The sequence below is a fragment of the Canis lupus genome, chromosome 26 (genome assembly GCF_003254725.2).
Source record: "Canis lupus dingo isolate Sandy chromosome 26, ASM325472v2, whole genome shotgun sequence".
In the NCBI taxonomy this organism is placed as follows: Eukaryota; Metazoa; Chordata; class Mammalia; order Carnivora; family Canidae; genus Canis; species Canis lupus.
This window is the reverse complement of record NC_064268.1, coordinates 10,888,230-10,909,417: the sequence shown is the minus strand read 5'-3', so window position 1 is coordinate 10,909,417 and position 21,188 is coordinate 10,888,230. Positions and strand designations below refer to the sequence as shown.

At 53.8% G+C, this 21,188-nt stretch overlaps 2 protein-coding genes across 5 annotated transcripts in view; one reads left to right on the top strand and one right to left on the bottom strand.

The window, feature by feature from the left end:
- Positions 1-575: 575 nt before the first annotated feature.
- On the bottom strand, positions 576-5,581 carry RITA1 (RBPJ interacting and tubulin associated 1). Of its 2 annotated transcripts, none has more exons than XM_025474041.3 (4): positions 5,443-5,581; positions 4,700-4,820; positions 3,950-4,315; positions 576-1,441 (listed from the first exon to the last, which is right to left on the bottom strand). In XM_025474041.3, the coding sequence occupies exons 3-4, from the start codon at positions 4,258-4,260 to the stop codon at positions 934-936; spliced, it is 819 nt and encodes a 272-aa protein (XP_025329826.1). In that variant the 5' UTR covers positions 4,261-4,315; positions 4,700-4,820; positions 5,443-5,581; the 3' UTR covers positions 576-933. The 2 variants fall into 2 exon arrangements, with proteins under 2 accessions (XP_025329826.1, XP_025329825.1); XM_025474040.3 differs by lacking the exon at positions 5,443-5,581 and adding an exon at positions 5,019-5,194 and having other exon boundaries at positions 4,700-4,843.
- Positions 5,352-21,188, top strand: part of DDX54 (DEAD-box helicase 54) — a 20,812-nt gene continuing 4,975 nt past the window's right edge. Inside the window, exons 1-15 of one of the 3 annotated variants that reach the window (XM_025474035.3) lie at positions 5,352-5,585; positions 8,352-8,481; positions 10,246-10,316; positions 10,868-11,056; positions 11,161-11,210; positions 12,948-12,989; positions 13,114-13,209; positions 13,892-14,013; positions 14,120-14,181; positions 14,279-14,410; positions 15,822-16,032; positions 18,245-18,379; positions 19,841-20,062; positions 20,143-20,216; positions 20,911-21,123. In XM_025474035.3, the coding sequence (XP_025329820.1) occupies positions 5,412-5,585; positions 8,352-8,481; positions 10,246-10,316; positions 10,868-11,056; positions 11,161-11,210; positions 12,948-12,989; positions 13,114-13,209; positions 13,892-14,013; positions 14,120-14,181; positions 14,279-14,410; positions 15,822-16,032; positions 18,245-18,379; positions 19,841-20,062; positions 20,143-20,216; positions 20,911-21,123 (1,923 nt within the window). In that variant the 5' untranslated portion in view covers positions 5,352-5,411. Of the gene's footprint in view, positions 5,586-7,420; positions 8,116-8,351; positions 8,482-10,245; positions 10,317-10,867; positions 11,057-11,160; positions 11,211-12,947; positions 12,990-13,113; positions 13,210-13,891; positions 14,014-14,119; positions 14,182-14,278; positions 14,411-15,821; positions 16,033-18,244; positions 18,380-19,840; positions 20,063-20,142; positions 20,217-20,910; positions 21,124-21,188 lie in introns of those variants that run through there. The other 2 variants (XM_049101692.1, XM_049101693.1) reach the window with 2 other exon arrangements.

The following is a 21,188-nucleotide window of genomic DNA, read 5'->3' as shown; positions in this document are numbered from 1 at the left end:
AACTCCACCCAAGCAAAGGCTTGCTGTTTCTCATGACCTGACCCAGGAGGTGCAGGTGACAAGGAGCAGAGCCGGAGAGCAAGGTGCTCCTGGACTGCTTGTACCTCAGTCCTGAGTGCTCTCCAAATACATGTTAACTTTCTGGTCTTCCTGGGCTTCGCCACTTAGCCAAGTTCTCGTTACTCCGTCTTTCTGGAAAATGTGAAAAATGTATGAGGCCCATGTTGCTAAACCTCAGTTGTCAACTCCCAAACTCATGATTTCTGCCATTGCCTTATTATATATATATATATATATATATTTTAACTTTGCTATTTAATTCAACCCAGGCCTATATTGGCCCTTGCCCTAAGGAAAATAAAATTAGTCAAAGTCATGGCTTTGATGAGCTACTGATATATTTTTAATATGTGGAAATAAATACAAGATTATTAAAATTTTTAAAAATGTCCACCCATGAGTCACCCAGATCCTCTGTTCCCCACAGGCCATACACTGTGCCTGGGAAAACTCCAGACTCAGCTGGAGACTCCTCCTGAGCAGGAAGCTTGGCATGAAGGAAGAAGGGACCCTCCTAGGTTGGCAAGCACACCATTTATTCACACAGGTGACAAGACAAGGTCGCAGGAGTGATGGGGGACTGGTGGGCACCCCTGGGTTGGCACGGCCTGTGGCTAGAGCAAGACTGGTACAGGCATCTCAAGGGGCAGCCGCCGAATCCGTCATTGGGTATAAGGTAGGGAGCAACCGGTGCTTAAGGAAGGCACTGCCTCCTCCCGCTATGTCTGCCCCCAGGAACGCTTTTCCAATGCTTCATGGTTACCTAGGAGACTCTGGTCTCTCTAGGGGCACCCTCAACCAGTGCCCTCCTCTGAAACCGTGCTCCGCACTGTGACCCCATGAGCAAGCTCGAGGAGGGGAGGACCAAGGAACTCATTTCCAAGGGGGCTTTGGTTTCTGGGTGGCCCCACCCCGTTGGGGGGCAGCTGGCACTGAATCACGAATGGAGCGGGCCCTAGGAGTCACTCGGGGGCTCTGGAAGGTCACCCCTGAGGGGGAAGGCCGGGAATCCCGAGGCCCATTGGTGTGGAGGGCGCTGGCGGGTTGGCGACCAGCGCTGGGGGCATTCAGGTGTGTGAGGGAATGGGAACGTTCCCGCCTCAGAGGGTGCGGAGAGTCCAACCCAGCCATAGACAGCTTCCGGGAGTCTGCTGCCACCTTGGGCTCTGCCTTCAAGGGACCAGCTGGGTGAATGGCTCGCAGCGGGGTCTCCCGGGAGCGGGATGAGTGGCTGCCCCTGGGGGTGGCTGGAGGTGTCCAGAAGAGGGCATGGAGTTTAGCAGCATCACCCTTTGCCATCCACGGGCCCTCCCAGCTAGTGCCCTCCGGTCGGGAGCCAAACAGTGACTCATCACAGTAAGAAGGAACGTGGCTGATCAATCTGGCAAAGGGAGGAGAAAGGCAGTGAGCTGGTGGAATGAACAAACCCTAAAAACCTGAAGCCCCCACCCCCTGCCAGGCACCCACAGTGAGGCCACAGCCCTCCAGTATGCCACTACTCCTATCTCTGTTGGTTTCCCCTGCCAAGAATCCAATCCCCTGCATCCTGACCTCCCCATTTTCCCAACAGATGCCCCAGGCCCGGCCAATTTGCATATTCCATCTTCCTGGCCACACTGATTGGCTTGAGAATGACCATATGACCCATCCTGTCCAAGGAGCACCTGCCTTAAGACCTTTGTTGAAACTACCAGGAAAGAGGTTTGTCTGCCATCTGGTCTTGATAATCCAGCAGGATATAAGGGCAAAGCAGCTGGTGGCTGGCTAGGGTGGAGTGGGGTGGGGGGGGCAAGCTGCCTTAAGAGGGAGATGGGATCCAACAATAGTTTGAGCCCCTCATAAAAGAGACCCAAACATCCTTTTTTTGCTGAAGCCAGTTTGGGTTAAGTTTTCTGCCACTTGCATCTAAGAGTCTGGGTTAATATAACCTTAATCTTTACAGTCTTTACTTTTTTCATACCCCACCCCCCAATTCTCCTTCTCCCTAGTGGTCTTGTCAGCTGAACCCTCTGCAGTCCTGTGGCCGGTCTCACTGTATTTGAAGTAACACAGCACAGTGCCTGGCACAGAGAGGGTGCTCAGTTTGAACTCCTATTATAAAGCTGACCTGGCCTCATCACCAGAGAAGCTTTTTACATTTTTGAATATTTACTGAGGGCTCTTCATATGCAGGCCCAGAACTCAGCATGTCACCGTGCATCATCTCATTACTTTTCACAAACATCCACAGAAGGGAGATATGATAATTCCATTTTACAAATGAGAAAAGGAGGCATAGGGAGGGGAAGGCCCCACAGCAAGAAAGAGGGTAAAGACAAGATTCAAATCCAGCCTGGCTCAAGGGCCCAAGCTCTGGGATCAGTATATCAGATATAAGGGACTTCTAGGCTTCTCACCTTTAATTAGATTCACTCACCAATTATTTTTTGTCTATTAATCTCACAAATATTCACGGCACACCTAGGAGGCATCAGCTCCATGCCTTGTAGTCATGACTGAAAGTGTTTCTGTGTTAAGACTGCAAGTCTTTGAAAAGTCAACTTTTTGCCATTTGATTTAATTGCTCAAACCGTATCTGCTTGTTGCCTATGTCTGCCTGGAGCCAAAGGCTTTACTTAAGAGCATCTCTCTCTCTTACGCATCTTCTCATTTGACACCCTCTACTTGTCAGCATCCTGCATGAAATTCTACCCTCCAGGAGAACATGGAGTTGACGTCCCTTGTCCTGGACACCATACCTCTGTTAGTACACCCCACACTTACATCAGCCTTTTCAGCTACACTATAGTTGTCAGCGGTGCTAATGTTAACCTGGCTCTATGTCAGATGCATGGTGCTCAACCTGACCTAATACTGGAGTCTTGCTTTTACCTCATTGAATTTTATCTCCTAAGATAGGCAGCATTCCCATTTTCACTTCTCTCCACCAACCTATGTTCCTCCTGGCTCAGAATGGACCCTAAATATGATTGGCTAGTTGTTATGGATTGAACTATGTCCTCCCAAAATTCACCCTGAATTTTAGAGAGATAATTAGGCTTAAAGGAGGTCATAAAGGTAGGCTCTATACCAAGAAGAATCGAGTCCTTATAAGAAGAGGGGAGACACCAGGAATATACATGCTCACAGAGAAAAGGCCATGTGAGAACAGGCAAGAAGGTGGCTGTCTGTAAGCCAAAGAGAGGCTTCAGCCTGCCAGGACCTTAAACTTGGACTTTTAGGCTCCAGAACTATGAGATAATGGATTTCTGTCATTTAAGCTCCCCAGCTACTGTATTTTGTTATGATAGCTGTAAATGAATATTCCAGTCTTTTGTGTTTTTGTTCAAATCACTGATAACAATAAACAAGATAGAGCCCCGTGGCCCCCCACTACACACCTCCCTCCAGGCTGGTATCAACCTGAAATTATCCAAATAATCTGATTAATTTACAATCATAACTATTAGCCTAGCTTGTTCATGAAAAGGCCACAAAAACCATTTTTGAAATGACTTACTGAAACTGCGACCCACCCACTGCATCTATGTCATTTCGTGGATCAAGCACCTTAATATTCTTATGCAAATTTCTCTGTGATCTTGGACAAATCACTAGACCCCTCTGGACCTCACTTGTCTGGTCTTGTGGCATTTGGGAAATGGGTATTCAATCATCCTCACTATCACTTACTGAGAACTTCCTAGGTGTCAGATTACTGTGCCAAGCCCTGTACACACTCACTTCATTTACGCTCAGTAGTCCCACTAGGTCCCATTTTCCACATAAGGAAACTGCAGAGAAGTCAAGGTGCTGAGAGTCCAAGGTCACACAGCATGTAAACAGCAGGGCTCTAATAGGAACCCAGGTGGCCTCAGGAGTACAGGGGTGTATCTTCCCATCCTGTTACCTGTATTTGTTCTTCTTCCTTAGTGTGAGGGTCGGGGTGTTGCCCCTGGAGGAGGTGGTCTCACAGCTGCCATTGGCCCCTGAGGCCTGTGATGCCCCTGTGCCCACTCCACTGGTTCTGTTGGCCTTCTCCACCCAGGGTGGGTCGAAGTCTGGTGGTGTGGGCCGGGTACCCGCAGGGCTGCCAAACAATGTCTCATCCACATATGACGGCCTGGCCTTGACCCGGTAGCTGCCCTGGCAATGGTGCTGAAGGCGGAGGGTCTGCATCCCACTGACTGCCAGCTCCACGGGGGTCTTCATGCTGCACATGGTTCTGGGTAAGAGCAGGCATGTTTTGCCTGCGGGGTCTTGCCTCCAGGGCTCCCTGTGAAAGGGGGACAGGGTGACACCACCGTCACTGGCAGTGCCAGCAGAGGAAGGTGGCCCATCTCTTAAGTTCCCAACCCAAGGACAAAAGGGGAGCTGCCAACCCCAGGGGACATTGCAGAAATGGGTTCATCTGTCTCTCAGCTGTCACAACGATAAGGAGAGGGGTGCTACCAGCAAATATTTAATGAATAAATGTGCATTCCTAGTATACAGTGCTCCATGCAGAACGCTAGGGGGAGAAGAAGAGATGAGGCCTGTGTCTATTTTGGCACCAAGGAAAAAATTTAGCCTGGTGGGATGGGGGAGACAGGGCAGGTCCTTCTATCCCGTATATACATTTATGGAGTTAATACAATAACCAGCATTATCTCGTGCCTACCTTGCGCAAAAAGCTTTACAAGCATTATTTCATTTAATCCTCTTAACAGCTCTGCGAAGTAGCTTCGGTTATGTCTAATCTACAGATGACCAGACTGAGGCTTCAGACGCTGAAGTCACACCTGTAAGTCGCACCTAAATAAGGCTAAAACAGTAGAAGAGAAATGTGAACCTGACAGAGGGGTGCAGAGCTTATGCACGTAACCATTCCGCTCCTGGTGGATCACAGACACCCCTCCAACTACCCCATGTTCCCTGCTCCCCAAGTCAAGACCCCGGTTGAGGTCCGAGGCCCCTGCATCGTGAGTTCTTTCCCTTACCTGAGAATCTCGGCTCCAGGATGTGGGCTGCAGTCCCAGCGCCCCCTCCTCTGCAGGGGCCTCCAAGGTCCCAGAGGATCTGCAGCCCGGGCCCCGCAGCCCCAGCCCCGGGGAGCCGCACGGACCGACCCGCGGCGGCAGCCAGGCCCCAGCGACAACCAGCGAGGGGCGGGGCGGCCGGAACCATGAGCACCGGGGGGGGGCGCCCCTGGAGCTCCCGGAAGCCTCGAGGCGGCGCAGGCGGGCCGCAGAGACGCGGCGCCCCCCCGCCCGGCCGCGCCGTTGGTTCGTCCCGCAGGCCCCGCCCCCGCCCCTCGCCCCGCCCCCCGCCCCCCGCCCCTCGCAGCTCCCAGCTCGCGCTCGCCGCTCCCCGCTCCCCGCCCCGGGGCCCGCATGGCGGCCGGCGGGCGCGTGGCGGCCGGACCTCGGTCCCGCGCTCCCATGGCCCAGTGGAGGAAGAAGAAGGGGCTGCGGAGGCGCCGAGGCGCGGCCTCCCAGCCCCGCAGCAGCGACTCGGAGGACGGCGAGTTTGAGATCCAAGCGGACGATGACACCCGGGCCCAGAAGGTGGGAGCGGGCGCCCGGCCCCGCGCATCGCCCAGGGGCTGAGGGTGGGGACCCCGGCAGGGCCGCGGCAGGGCCCCGGCAGGACCCCGGCAGGACCCCGGCAGGGCCCCGGCAGGGCCGCCAGCCCCAGCACGTGTCTCCGCGCCCGCCCCGCCCCGCCCGGCTCCGATCCTGGAGCCCCTGCGTTCCAGCCGCCGGGCCTGCGGGCCTTCCGGGCCGGCCCTGGGTCGCGGCCCCTCATTGGCTGGCTCTTGCCGAGGGGGCGGGCCCAGCGCCCTTTGGTCCAATGAAAAGTGCGGGTGCCGAAGCCCTGACTTCAGGAGTTTGGGGGATTCTTGCCGGGTGCAACTAAGCGGAGGCCGGGCGCAGCGGCTCGAGACGGCCACGCCTCGAATCCCCTGGGTCCCTGGTGGCGAACTAAGCTCGCGTTTGCTGACCGCTTAACCATGTGCCGGGCTTCATGCTGAGAACTAGCCTCGTTTTAATCCTCATACCGCTCTGGGAGCTAAGTGCCACCATCCCTGTGTCCCAGAGGAGGACCCTAAGTCCTGGGAGCTAAGTGCCACCATCCCTGTGTCCCAGAGGAGGACCCTAAGTCCTGGGAGCTAAGTGCCACCATCCCTGTGTCCCAGAGGAGGACCCTAAGTCCTGGGAGCTAAGTGCCACCATCCCTGTGTCCCAGAGGAGGACCCTAGGGTTAGCACCTAGACCAGGACTTCGCAGCTTGTGAGCGAGAGAGCCAGGATGCCGACCTCTGGTTCCAGGGCCTGTGCTACTTCCACACGGGGTGGGGGTGGGGGGCGTGAGCACCAACGGGCAAATAGCTAAAGCCCATTATTTCCCGCAGCCCTGTGCCCAGCAGTGCCTGGCACAGAGTGGGGTTTGGGTATGTGGATGAAAGAGTGGTGTTTATTATTATTTTTTTAAGATTTTATTTATTCAGAGAGACACAGAGAGGCAGAGACGCAGGCAGAGGGAGAAGCAGGCTCCCTGCGGGGAGCCCGATGTGGGACTCGATCCCAGGACCCCGCCCTGAGCCGAAGGCAGATGCTCAATCACTGAGCCACCCAGGTGTCTCCCCCCCACTTTGTCTTAAGGGTAGGTGTTTAGATGAAAAGAGGGAACCACATTCCTCCTGGTCAAGGACCAGATGGAATCGTACCATGTTTACCCACCCAGTGGAGCCAGTGCTTGGCACATAGTAGGTGCTCCATAAAAGTGGAGAAATCGCCACAGCACAGGAGGGCAGAGGTAGTAGGTGCCAAAGAAGAGCCCACAGATATGGTTCAGACGGAGACCTTTGCCCTGGTGCAGTTGTGCATTCAAATGTGGCCCAAATCTACTGGCTGTGGGACTTTGGAGAAGTTGCTTAACCTCTCTGGGCCACACCTGTAGAAGGCAGAATTTACACATGTGTACAAGACACATGATTTTAAGTGCCTCAGAGACTCACGAAAGGATTAAATTACAGTGTTTGTGCATTCTACTCGTTCAGTAAATGTTGCTGAGGCGCCAGTGGGTTCCAGGCATTTTGTGTTCATGTGTCTAGAAGAGAGGTTGGCAAACTCTTCCTGTTAAGGACCAAATGTTAAATATTTTAGGGTTTGTGGGGCCATATAAGGTCACTCACTGTCTTCTTTGTTTGATTTTTTTTTTCTTTTTTCTTTTTTTTTTTTTTTTTACCATTTTTTAGATGTATAAAATCCACTCTTAGCTCACAGACCGTAGTAGACATGCTGCAGCTCTGACCCAGATAGTTGAAGGGGACCACAGAGGGTCACAGGTGAAAGAACATAGACTCTGAAACCAGGGTTCAAACCCCTGCTGTCTGTATGAGGGTGGGGAGGTCACTTCATCGCTGTGTTCCTCAGTTTCCTTCTCTGTAAAATGGACAAACTAATAGTAACTACTTTACAGAGTTGCCATGATGATTAAAAGTGGGCTGATTTATATGAATGCTCAGAGCAGCACCTGGCTTAAGAGTGAGTGCCGTGGAAGTTTTAGCAGGTATTATGAATCAGTGTTCCATAAGTGTTATTTTTGAGAAGAAGGGGGACAGTTCTGTGGTCTGAGAAGGCCCCCCAGAGGGGTTGTCTGGGTTGGATATAGCTGTGCCAGGACAGGCGGGTCCTGGCTAGACAGGAAGGAGGCCAGCATGAGAGACAGTAGAGTTGGGAGGGGTGATGGGTCAGAACGAGGCTTGGCAGAGGGGGACAGGGCAACCTGGAGAACTCGAGTACCACACACAGAGTACATGCTTTGATTGGCCCTCTAGAGATTTTCATTTTGAGGGCTTTGGACGACAGACCGGGATGACAGTGATGATACACCACCACTTACGTGCTGGGTGCTGTTCTAGGTTTTACACTTACCCCTTTCATCTTCATGTGCCCTGTGAGACACACGCTCTTGTCTATCATCCCTGTTTCCCAGCGGTGGAAATCCAGACTCAGAGAGATTAAGTCTCTTGCCTGAGGTCTCTCACAACACACAACAAGCTGGTGATGGAGCCTGAGGTCTCTCACAACAGGCAGGTGACGGAGCGGGGATTGAAACCTGGACAGTCTTAACTGCACGGCCCTCTGTCTGACCCTCCGTTCTACCCTGGCCCTGTCATGGGGGGCCCCTTTGGCAGACAAGGCCCGCCATCCGGCAGGGGTGTCATCGGCCTGAATGGAGGGATGCCCGCTGCAAGATAGGCCCTCTCCCTGCCCCCAGTGGTCTGACTGTGCCTGGCCTGACGCTGCATCTTTTCCTCCCGCCCAGCTGGGGCCTGGCAGACCCCTGCCCGCCTTCCCCACCTTAGAATGCACCTCCGATGTGGAGCCGGACACACGGGAGATGGTGCGAGCCCAGAACAAGAAGAAGAAGAAGTCCGGAGGCTTCCAATCCATGGGTGGGTGAGCCAGGCGTCTGGGCACGTTGAGGGGGCAGCAGCAGGGGCTCATCGTGCCCTGTGTGCTCCAGTACCGATGTCTGCCCTGGGCCCAGCACAGCCATTGGAGTTGGGTGGCCTAGGGACCGGCCCCGTGAGAGGGCAGTCAAAGCCGACATGGGGCAGTGCTGGCGACAGAACAGGCAAGGACATTCAGGGTTTGCTGCATGACAGAGTGCAGTTCAGAGGAGATGGAGGAAAGGTGGAGTTCTGGGTGGTATCGGGACACCTGGCTAGCTGGAAATAACGCAGAACTCTCTTTCTTGCTCTTTGCAAATCAGTAATGTCTGGTGCAAAGATTCAAATTTCAAGGTGAATATTTTTATAATTTTAAAAAGAAGAAGCCCCCCCCCCTTTTTTTTAAAGATTTTATTTATTTCTTCATGAGAGACACAGAGAGATACAGAGAGAGAGGCAGAGACACAGGCAGAGGGAGAAGCAGGCTCCATGCAGGGAGCCTGATGTGGGACTCGATCCCGGGAATCCAGGATCAGGCCCTGGGCCGAAGTCGGCGGTAAACTGCTGAGCCACCCAGGGATCCCCCGAAGAAGCCCTTTTTAAGCATGCTCTGAACATTGTCTAATTTGACTCTTTTTCAAAGGTTGCCAAAAAATAAGTAAACTAAGTTCAAGTAAATGCTGTATCACGAATGCGCTCACAACCTTTGGAACAGATACAGGATTAACATCTCTAATATGCAAAGAACTTTTACAAATCAGTAAGAAAAAGATACCCTCATAGAAAATTGGGTGAGGAAAATGAATAGTTGACTCATGAAAGGAATTTGGACAGCAAATTAATGTATCAAAGTTGTGCCAAACTTTTATCAATAATTGGAGAAAAAGCCAATAAAAATATCTATATGCGGCTACTTTTTTTTTGCCTTTCTGAATCATAAAGATGAAGGATTGACCAAGAAGCAGCTGCAACCACGGTGCTTTCTTGTCCCCGGGCCTCCCATAGTCCTCCCACTTCCACAAAGCTAGGTCACGATCAGGTTCCAAAGGTCACCTGCTCCCCCACCTGGGGCCACATGCCTCATTGGTCAGCACCCACACCCATCACAGGCCCTGGCCATTGCCCACCTTTTTCTTTAAGTTGTGAAAAATTTCAAATGTATAGAAAAATCCAAAAACAGTGAGTCTCCCTGTACTCACCGCCAGTGTCAACTGTCTTGTTTCCTCCATGGCCCACCTGCTTGTCCCCAGCATCGTGGATGATTCGTTTTTTTTGTTTTGTTTTGTTTTTTGTTTTTTAAGATTTTATTTATTTATTCATGAGAGACACATAGAGAGAGAGGCAGAGACACACAGAGAGGGAGAAGCAGTCTCCATGCAGGGAGCCTGACGTGGGACTCGATCCCGGGAATCCAGGAGCAGGCTCTGGGCTGAAGGCAGTGCTAAACTGCTGAGCCACCCGGGCTGCCCATCCTGGATGATTCTGACAAGAATCCAGACATCCCCACTCAGTATCGCTAAATACTTCTCACATGACTTTCCCATGCCTGCAGCAGGGGGTTCCTCGGCAGCACCCGAGACCGTGCATGAGACACCCCAAGTGGTCTCATGGCACTAAGAGTGTGTTCAAGTCTGCATGATATACCTTCCCACCAACCCCTTTTCTTCTTGCCATCGAGGTTGATGACGCAGTCATCTGTCCTGGTCAGCTTTGTGTGGTGTGCCTCTGGGGCTGCCCTTCCCCTGGCCATCCCCGTGTCTCTTCCAGGCTTGAGCTACCCAGTGTTCAAGGGCATCATGAAGAAAGGCTACAAGGTGCCAACACCCATCCAGAGAAAGGTACGCGACAGGAAGGGCTAATGGGGTTTGGGAAGAGGAGATGACTGACTTGGCCCTCTTGTCCAGCCTCATGACACACTCTCCCTGTCTGGACTGTCATATCTATCTTCCCTCTAACTCTGGCTAAAGCCTCACAGTCAGCTCATTTCACAAGTGGAGAAAGTTGGCCTCTTTGCCATTTCAGCCTCCCCCAGGCTACCCACTACTGATCCCCTGCCCAGGCAGCTCGTAGGCACCCCATTATCACCCCTGGGTCATGAGTATTGTCCTCAGCCAAGAGGTAGACAGTGATTCTCTGGGGTCCCAAGGAGGAGGATAAGACAGAGAGATAGAGTCTGGCTTAACCTAAAGAAGGATGTGTCCATCAGTGGAAAGAGTTGGGGGATAGTGAGCTGCTTGTTGCTGGAAGCATACAGATAAACCTTGGCAGGAATAGGCTCAGGAGGACTGGGCAACAGGCCCCTGCCTACACCCTGCAGGCTCAGTGCTCTGGGTCATGTGGTGCAGGGGGCAGAAGCTGACCCTGCTTCTCCCTGCCCACTTTTCTTCAGACCATTCCCGTGATCCTGGATGGCAAGGACGTGGTGGCCATGGCCCGGACTGGCAGTGGCAAGACGGCCTGCTTCCTCATCCCAATGTTCGAGCGCCTCAAGACCCACAGCGCCCAGACTGGGGCCCGTGCCCTCATCCTCTCGCCCACCCGAGAGCTGGCCCTGCAGACCATGAAGTTCACCAAGGAGGTATGTTGGGGCCGGGACTGATGGGCTGAGCTGGGGCCAGTCAGGGAGGCCTGCTGGGGTGAGTCATCTCCATCTATCTCTCTCTCTCTCTCTGCCCCCCACAGCTCGGCAAGTTCACAGGCCTCAGGACTGCCCTGATCCTGGGAGGAGACAAGTAAGAGTACCCCTTCCTCATGCCACCAGCCCCGCCGTGCAGGCATAGGCTGAGTCTCCAGGGTGTTAGATCGACTGAGTCTGGGAGGCTTCAGAGCAATGGCAGCTTCTCTGTGCACCCTGAACAAAAGGGGAAACAGGCAGTAAAATACCGGAGGCATCTCCCACCCAACTCTGCAGCCAGGGTTCTGGTACTCCTGGGGTTGCTGGTACTACCCAGGGTCAACTCAATGGGCTGCCCATTTATACCTACTTTAATATATATGCCTAATCGTGAGCTATTGCTCAGAAACCAAGGAATATATGATATTCATATATATTCATATATATCATATCATTGATATGATATTAAGATAGTTCAGATTTGAAAAATCTAGGATTTCCTGGATCTTGGGAAAGATCTTGGCGTGGCAATCACCACACCTGTTCTGCAGATGGGCAAACTGAGGACGTGATGGGCTCAAAGCCACACAGTGATTAGGTGGTAGAGCTAAGATTGGAACCTAGTCTCCTACCTCATCCCACAGATTCTCCTTCACCCAGCAGCCCCTCCTTACTCTCTTTTTTTTTTTTAAGATTTTATTTATTTATTCATGAGAGACCAGAGAGAGAGAGAGAGAGAGAGGCAGAGACACAGGCAGAGGGAGAAGCAGGCTCCCCACAGGGAGCCCAATGTGGGATTCGATCCCCGGTCTCCAAGATCAGGCCCTGGGCTGAAGGTGGCACTAAACTGCTGAGCCATGGGGGCTGCCCCCGCTCCTTACTCTGCTCTCTGAATGTCACTGTCACCGATCACTTTGGATTCTGAGAAGAGTGTTTGACTTTTATTTTTTTTAATTTATTTTATCTTTTTTAAAGATTTTATTTATTTATTCATGAGAGACACAGAAAGAGAGAGGCAGAGACACAGGCAGAGGGAGAAGCAGGCTCCATGCAGGGAGTCCGATGTGGGACTTGATCCCGGGACTCCAGGATCATGCCCTGGGCCAAAGGCAGGTGCCAAACCACTGAGCCACCCAGGGATCCCCCGAGTGTTTGACTTTTAAATGTTCTTTTGCCCACATTGTACTTGATTATCTCTGGAGCTTGTGATTGTCTGAAATGCTTTCCTGGGCAGGGCCAGCCTCAAAATTCTGGCTCCTACAGGTGTCCCGAGAGTGTTGCAGAGGAGGTACAGAGTTAGGGCTATGTGCCTAGAGGTTTAAGAACGAGGACAGAAGGATGCCTGGGTGGCTGAGTGGATAGCATCTGCCTTTGGCAGCAGGTCATGATCTCAGGGTCCTGGGATTGAATCCCGCATCGGGCTCCCCGCAGGGAGCCTGCTTCTCCTGCCTGTGTCTCTCATGAATAAATAAATAAAATCTTGCAATCTTTCAAAAAACAGAGAGAGAGAGAGAGAGAACAAGGACAGAGATCCAGGAAACCTGGAATCTTGGGGGATCTGACAGTTCCAGAGTTAGTTGGTAGGTAGTGCTGGAAGCAGAGACAGGTTTGCTGCAGTCCAGAAAGGGAGAGCCCATCTCTTTGGGGAACTCTGTGGTATCAGTCCTTTCGTATGTTTGAACTTGTATGTCTTATCAGGGCAACGCCTTCACCCAGTACCTCAGCAAGAGCACCCAAGTCTGAGCCTGGGGAGGGGGTATAGGCCTCACCTGGCCCCCTTGTTAGGGAGAGGGAGAGGGAGAGGGACTAAAGCAGCCTGTGTGTCAAGGTGACACCTCCTCTTCCCCTCTGCTAGGATGGAAGACCAGTTTGCAGCCCTGCATGAAAATCCTGACATGTGAGTTTGGGTTGAGGATGGTGGTCCGGGGTCTCTTTTCCAGTGGCCAGCTGTTGGGGAGTGCGAGGCGGGCTGTGTGGGTGGCCCTGGCCCTGGGTGACCTGGCCTGCACACCCTCTTCCAGAATCATTGCCACTCCAGGGCGTCTGGTGCACGTGGCTGTGGAGATGAACCTGAAGCTGCAGAGTGTGGAGTACGTGGTATTCGATGAGGCAGACAGGTGAGCCCGTGCCTCCTCCCGGATGCCTCTGTCAGGGCCAGGTGCCCCATACCAGGGCCGGCCCCAGGGCCGGGAGGAAGGACTTTGCCTGGAGAGACTGGTGTGGCCATGCTCAAAGCAGTGTTTCCCGCCACATGGGCTACAGACCCTAAGCAGCACCGGAGCTGACACAGCTCCCTGGACACACAGTTTTTATTTTGTATTTACTTTTAGGGATGTGGAAGAAAACAGTAGAATAGCAAACATGTGATCACAAAGAAATAAATAGCACAAAGCCGGACCGTAGACTGGAGCCAGACGGGTGGATTGTATCCCGGCTCTGAACTTGGGCACATCTGAGGGTCCGTGGGCCTTGGCAGCCTTGTCCACGGACAGGGGATCCAATAGCCCAGACTGGTGGATGCTGGGAGGGTCAGTGCCTGTAAGGCACTCCAATCGTGCCCGGCCCAGAGGGAGGGCCACTAGGATTGGCTTCAGCATGACACTGAGCAACATAACGGAGGACAGACTCAAGGTTTTTAGGTCATCCCTGCTGGGGGTGAGGCGGGCACACAGAGACAAAGTGATTGGAAAGTGAGTTAAAGAGTCACACGGGGCAGACACCAGTGCACATGGCAGAGTGCGCTGGGGGCAAGGCTGCTGGAATGGACGGCCCTCTCCTGACCCCGCCCTTGTTCCCCAGGCTCTTTGAGATGGGGTTTGCGGAGCAGCTGCAGGAGATCATCGGCCGCCTCCCCGGGGGCCACCAGACGGTCCTGTTCTCTGCCACACTGCCCAAACTGCTTGTGGAGTTTGCCCGGGCGGGTGAGTGAGCTTGGCTGCGGCTGGGGCCCGCCCCGGTTAGGGGCCTGGGTTGAGGGTGCTTGTCCTCCCGAGGCTCACCCCCATACCTTCCATGTGTCAACCATAGGCCTCACGGAGCCTGTACTCATCCGGCTCGATGTGGATGCCAAACTCAATGAGCAGCTCAAGGTGAGACTCTGCTCGTGCCCCCCCCCCCCCCCCCCGAGCCTGCAGCCCCACACCCATGAGCCCACCCTGTGAGCACACTGTGCCCCTCTCCCGACAGACCTCCTTCTTCCTTGTGCGTGAGGACACCAAGGCTGCTGTGCTGCTCCACCTGCTGCGCACCGTGGTGCGGCCCCAAGACCAGACGGTGGTATTTGTGGCCACGAAGCACCACGCCGAGTACCTCAGCGAGGTGAGGGGGGCTCTGAGGGCCCTGTTGGGGAAGCACCACCGGGCCACCCGCCTCAGGGTCTCAGGACCTGCACATCTTCCTCCGTGAGCTTGGAGCTGCAGTTCTGTGTGCGGCCACCAGAGGGCAGCACCAGAGCTGGACACAGGCCTGGCCAGGGCTCCTCCTGTTTTATTCTTTAATTTTTGATCCTAAAGAATTCCAGGGGTGCCTGAATGGCTCAGTCGATTGAGCATCTGCCATTGGCTCACGTCATGATCTCAGGGTCCTGGGATTGAGCCCCACATCGGGCTCCCTGCTCAGCACAGAGTCTGTTTCTCCCATTTCCTCTGCCCCTCCCCTGCTCATGCTGTCTCACTGGTTGTCTCGTGTGCCCGCTCTCGCTCTCTGTCTTAAGTAAATAATAAAATCTTAAAAAAAAAAAAAAAAAGAAAAAAAAAAGAAAAGAATTCCAAACTCATAACTATCATCAGCAGATAACATAATGAACTCCCAGGTACTTAGTTGTCAACTCATGGCCCGTCTTGATTGCTCTGCTACTTCCCTACATCCGGGTGATTTTGAAGTACATCCCCTGCTCCCAATCCTGTCATTTTCGGTAGATTTTCAGTGTCCCATGTATCTCACATTTTAAAATGGAGGTGTGCCCTACAAGCTGGAAGCTGTGTAAAGTATCCTAAGCTTACAGGAGCAGCTTGATGGGAGTTTTTTTCTCGTATGTATGTACCTGTGATCCTCAGCACGGGACAGTCCATGTGCCCCAGAGGCTACCAGGGCCCCTTGCCGGTTGTTGCCACCTACCCTGGGTCAGCCACACCTGGGGTCTTGTTATCTGAGGACGCAGTTCACTGGGTTTCACTTTGTTGACGTGCATTTAACGGTGCTTTCTTTGTGCAGCTGCTGGGGTCACTGATGAATAAAACCAAAATAGTAATTTGTAAAGAGCAGTTAACACTGTCACAGTACTTCTTATGTTCCAGGCCGTGTGCTCAGCCTTGTATGTGTATTAATCCTCATAACAAAGCTATAAAGAAGGAACTATTAGTCTCCCCATTCTACAGATGAGGAAAGTGAAGGCACAGAGAGGTTAGATAACTAGTCAGTGTCACACAGCTCACTCGCGGCAGAGTGGGGATGAGGTTTATGTCCTGGGCTGGCCCTTCCCTCTACAGGAGACCTCCACGTGTGTCATCTCTGTTGATGCTCTTGGCTGTGCGGAGAGGTGGGAGGTGATACCGGCCCCATTTGTACCAGAGCTACCCCTCAGAGCTAGGATTCAGACCAGAGGTGCCCCACTCCAGAGCCCTTGGTCTTCCTAATGCATCGTGGCATCCCCGCCATGGCTTGGTGTCCTCTCCTGTCTCCTGCAAGCCTCCTTACCCCTTTCCCTCCCTCTTGTCCTCACTCTGAGCAGCTGCTGACGACCCAGGGCGTGAGCTGCACCCACATCTACAGTGCCCTGGACCAGACGGCCCGCAAGATCAACCTCGCCAAGTTCACCCACAACAAGTGCTCTGCCCTCATCGTGACAGACCTGGCGGCCCGTGGCCTGGACATCCCGCTCCTGGACAATGTCATCAACTACAGCTTTCCTGCCAAGGGCAAGCTCTTCCTGCACCGTGTGGGTAAGGAGCCCGTGGCTGGATCCGGACCACGCTTGGTGCTATAGGTGGAGAAACTGAAGCCTGGGGAAGTTCTCATCTCTGGGGGATGTGGCCCAGCCATGATTCCTGCGGCTCCAAGCAGGCAGTTCTCCACTTTCTGGATTGTCTGTTCTGGGCTCTCTTCTCCCTGTCCTGTCACGGTCCAATGGCCTGTCCCCCGATCCTCCTTCCTCACAGTCCTCTCCCCAAAACTCTGTCTTTTTAGCTCCTCTCCTTTAAGTCTTTGCAAGATTCAAATAACATAGGGGCCCCTGTGTGTCCTGTTCATCCAGGGCAGACGGGAGTGCCTGACTTTGTTGAGTCAGCACGCAGGGCCCCACCTTCCTCTCTGCCCTCCCAGGCCAAGTACCCAGTGACTTCTGTGATAAAAGTAAGGCACCCACATAGTAGGAAAACTGGAAAATGAAGCAAAGCACGTAGAAGGCAGGAAGGCACATGCTTGTCATTGGTGGCATGACAGCAACTCTGCTTCCCCAGTGCTCCTCTTGGGCCCGGGTGCAAGTGCTTTCCTAGCTCTTTCCATCTTCACGACAATCCCCTGTAGAGGGTGCCAGTGGCACCAGCCCCCTTTTTACAGGTGAAGAAACTGCGGCCAAGGAGGTTCATAACTGGCCAAGGGTCACACAGGTAGCAAAGTGGGGCAGCTGGGGTCGGGACCCCCTCTACACCACTATCCCTCCTTGCCTCCCTGGTGACACAGCTGTCATTTTAGTTTGTCTCTTGTCACTGCTGCCCTTTTAAAAACGGCGGTAAAGTGTATTTAATGCACAGTCATCATGTTGACCATTTTTAGGTATAAGTTCAGAGGCATTAAGTACGTTCATATAGTTGTGCAACCATCACCACCATCCACCTCCAGAACCTTCTCATCTTTCTAGACTGAAACTCTGTTCCCATTACTACTAGCTCCCTGTCCTCCCTCCCTCAGCCCCTGGCAACCACCACTCTGCTTTCTTTGCCTTCTTTCAACTCCTAAATGTATGTGTTACCTTGGTAAACACGAGTGAGTTACATGTGGGTCCGTGAGAGAAGAATCTGGTGGGCAGGTTCCACGTGATTGAACCTTGTTGAATAAGGAAATTCTGGCTGCCCATGGTGGGCCCCCAGGAGGATTGCTTCGATCTGCAGTTGGGGCGTGTCTGAGGCCTCCATCTGGGGCTCCTGCTGCAGGTCTGGGGGCCTCATCTCCCTGTTGGTCGCTGCTCGCTGTGCCCTGGTTTCCGAGGCTCTGGGAAGAGCTGGCTGGTACGTTGCTTGAGGGGTCCACAGAACCCCCCCCCCCCCGCTGCAAAGGGAGTTTCTCATGTGCTCTGTGACCCGCACTGTGATTCAGACCACCCCAAACGAATCTTGCTAATGTGGTGACACTTTGTTTTTGCAAGATGCAGAAACAAACCAAAGGTAACATTACACTTGGATTCACTTAACACAGAATTAGAATCACAGTGGACGTTCTTTCCTGTCACCTCTTTCTTATGTCAGCGCATGTTGTGCGTGTTTTCCATTCACCATTAAACATCACTCCGTGGCAGGGGTTGGCAAATCCGTGTCTGTAAAGGGCCAGATGGTAAATACTTTGGGCTCTGGGGGATACGGTCCCTGATCTCTGCCGCTGTAGCATGAAAGCAGCCATAGAAAATATGTAAATGAAGGAGCATGGCTGTGCACCTGTAAAACTTTATTGACACAAACAGGTAGGGGGCCAGCTTTGGTCACTGGCCACAGTTTGCCGGCCCCCTCCCTCATCTGTGTCATTCCCACCATGTGGCCACCAGCTAATTAACTTAGCCAGGCCTCTGTCAAGTGTTGAAGTGGTTTCCAACTTGAGGCTGATCCAGGCCAGAGCTGCCGTAGACCTCCTTGAATAGGACTCTCAGGATCCTTGGTTATTTCCTTGGGGAAAAATCTCCCAAAGTGGGGATGCCAAAGACTTTTAATATTGCTAATGAGCACAGAGCCTTATCTTGATTTCTGCTGACTCCCCAGAGCACTGTGTGGACTCACACACTTGAGCAGGGATTCCTGGTGACTGTTGGTACCCTTTCTCTTTTTATAGTCAAGGACAGCAGCTCACCGAGGTCTGGATCACCACCCTTACAGGTGGGCCCGTGGGACTCATGCTGGGTTGTGGGATCCTTTGTCTTTGCTTCAGCTCGATCTTTTCTTCCCACAGGCCGCGTGGCGCGGGCCGGCCGAAGCGGCACAGCCTACTCCTTGGTGGCTCCAGACGAGGTCCCCTATCTGCTGGACCTGCACCTGTTCCTCGGCCGTGCCCTCACTCCTGCCCGCCCCCATGAGGGTTCCTTAGGTGAGTGGAGGCTGGGGCCCTGGGATAGGAGTTCCCCGTGGGTTCCCCACAGAGTCCATGGTGCAGGTGGGGAAGAAGGGCTCATGGCTTCGGATGGAGGTGGGGCTGGATTTGACCACAGGGTCAGAGCCCTGTATTTTAAACTCAGAATTTCACATAAAAATCCAGATTTCTGACAGCTGTTAGAAAACTGCTGGGTCTGACTGTCCAGTTTGCCTTTTCCCGAGGTTGCTGTACAGGCAGTGCTAGGCCCTCTGCCCCTGATAGATGGGCCCCTAGGCCCACTGCAGCTCCCACCCCCACTTATCTCATCTGCCTGGCCTCCGTGGGCATCTGCTTGAGACTGCACTCGACCAAGGTTCTGGGATCGCCCAAGAGGGCAGAGACAGATTCATTGAGGTCAAACTCACAGAACTTTCCCTTATTCTCTGTGGGGTGAGATTGCATGGGGTGGGCAACACTGATCGTGTTAGCCTTCTCCTGTGGTCCTACTCTATGTCAAACCCCTAAAGGTACATGGTCTCGTGTCCATTGGAGACCATAGGGAGGGTTGCTTTATAGGTGAGGCCAGGCCACTCATCCCATGTTGCTTGTTACTCAGCACGAAGTGGAAGCCCAGATTCAGGAGCCCAGGTGTCAGTGCCCCCTGTGCTTGGGGCCTGGAGGCGGCCTACAGCCCCATGCACCTTCACTGAGCACCCGCTGTGTGCTGCATCCCTGCTTCCAAGCGTCAGGAGCCCCTGCCTGCTGGGCCCATTGTCCAAATGCAGATTCTGGAGCCCTTGGCAGACCTCCTGGGTTGAGACCAAGCAGTGGGGATAGGAGGGGCAGAAAGAGGGAAGGTGCTCCTGCAGCAGTGTCCCAACAGAAGCCAGCCACGGAGTAGTTACTTGTTAGGGGGAGGCCATCGTGCATTTGCCTCAGAGCTAGTCGGGGTTGGCAGCATGGCCCAGCACTAGCTTAATGCAGAAGAGGTGGGCAGGCGAGTTCTTAACTTGGGATAGGGGCTGAATTGTGACACCACCCTGCAGTGTGCTGTGGGGCAAGACTAAACCTGTTGAGCCTCAGTTTCCTCTTCTGCAACGTGTGATTTTTGTAGGGGGATTTAGTGGTCTCATGGGAGAGTCAGCAGGAAGTGAGTGAGGGACTAGCTTAAGCTCTGCAGGTCACACGACCCACGGCAGCACCTTGATCCTGCCCTTCTGGTGCCAAGTTAGCCAAAGACAATAAGAAAGTGGATAGACAGGACTGAGTTCCAAGAAAACTATATTTATGAAAACAGGCAGTGGCCCTCAGGCTGGAACTGGGGGCGCCTGGCTGAGCTGGTTCAGGTGGCTGGCTGGAGGAGCTGCTCCATAACCGGGGATTATTCTGCGATTCCACTGCCAGGGATGGGAAGGATGGCTGCAGGCAGAGGGCAGGGCTGGGAGGCCTCCCGATGGGCTCCTTGTGTGCTGGCAGGTGTGGATGGTGTGCTGGGCCGCGTGCCACAGAGCGTGGTGGACGATGAGGAGAGTGGCCTACAGAGCATCCTGACGTCATCGCTGGAGCTGGGGGGCCTGAGCCGGGTGGCTGACAATGCCCAGCAGCAGTATGTGCGCTCCCGGCCTGCACCCTCGCCTGAGTCCATCAAGAGGGCCAAGGAGCTGGACCTCACAGGGCTGGGCCTCCACCCCCTCTTCAGTGAGTCCTGGCCGGGGGCAGCGGGTGGGCACCACAGAGCCCCCCTCCCTGGCCTCACACCTCCTCCCCACCCCCACCAGGCTCACGCTTTGAGGAGAAGGAGCTGCAGCGGCTGAAGCTGGTGGACAGCATCAAGAACTACCGCTCGCGGGCGGTGAGGAAGGGGGTGGGAGAGCACATGGGTGGCTGGGGAGGGCACTCTATGGCCACTATGGAGCTGGGACTCTGGCTGAGCTCCAGACCCCAAGTGGGGCCCCAGCAGGGGTTTTCTTCTGAGCTTGCAGGTTCTCTGTCTGTGGCTCTGCCTCATGAGCATCTCTAGAGATGCCCCTTGTTGTGGAACCATCCCTGCTACCTTGTGTGGTAGGCATTTCCTCACATTTCCAGAGGCGTGGACTGAGGCTCACAGAGGGGAGTGACGTGTGCTGGGCCTGCCAGAGGCCTGGAACTGGCTCTCGGTCACCTTTCATCCCCTCTTGATTCCCGCTGGGCACCCCATTTGAGGCCTATGCCGGGCATGCATAGAAGCTGGAAGGACCTACCCAGGAGTTGGGCAAGGCTGCCAGACAGCCAATATCAAGGAAAAGGAGCTAGAGAGTGTCATGGTTTCAGAGCCAAGTAAACCAGGATTGAAATGCCACTCTTGCTTGTCTCAGCTGTATGACCTTGGGTTGGTCACTTGCCCTCTCTGGGCCTCCTTTCTAATGGTAAAAGGCAGGTGACGGGAATACCTACCTCATAGCATTGAAAGGACTTGGGGAGGAATGCCACATGTTGCCCCCCAAGCTGGTGAGGGCTGGGAAGAGAAGGAACCCAGTGGATGAAGGACTCGTGCCTTCCTTCCACAGACCATCTTTGAGATCAACGCCTCCAGTCGGGACCTGAGCAGCCAGGTGATGCGCGCCAAGCGGCAGAAGGACCACAAGGCCATCGCCAGTTTCCAGCAGGGACGACGAGGGCGACAGGAGGACACAGCTGGCCCAGCCCCAGGCTGCCCGGCACCCCAGGAAGAGAAGCCCGAGGAGGATGAGGAGGAGGAGGCAGCAGGAAAGAGTATAGAGGTACAGGCCCCACCCTTGAGACCCTAGAGTCTGGGCCTGGGGGTAAGGGCAAAGGGGAGTTATCC

What these genes read in the sequence shown, in the direction of transcription:
- RITA1 (XM_025474041.3), bottom strand. Translation starts at nt 4,260, where the DNA reads ATGTGCAGCATGAAGACCCCCGTGGAGCTGGCAGTCAGTGGGATGCAG. An exon ending in AGGAAGAAGAACAAATACAG is followed by an intron (nt 1,442 to 3,949) that starts GTAACAGGATGG and finishes TCCCTTTGCCAG; the next exon opens with ATTGATCAGCCACGTTCCTT.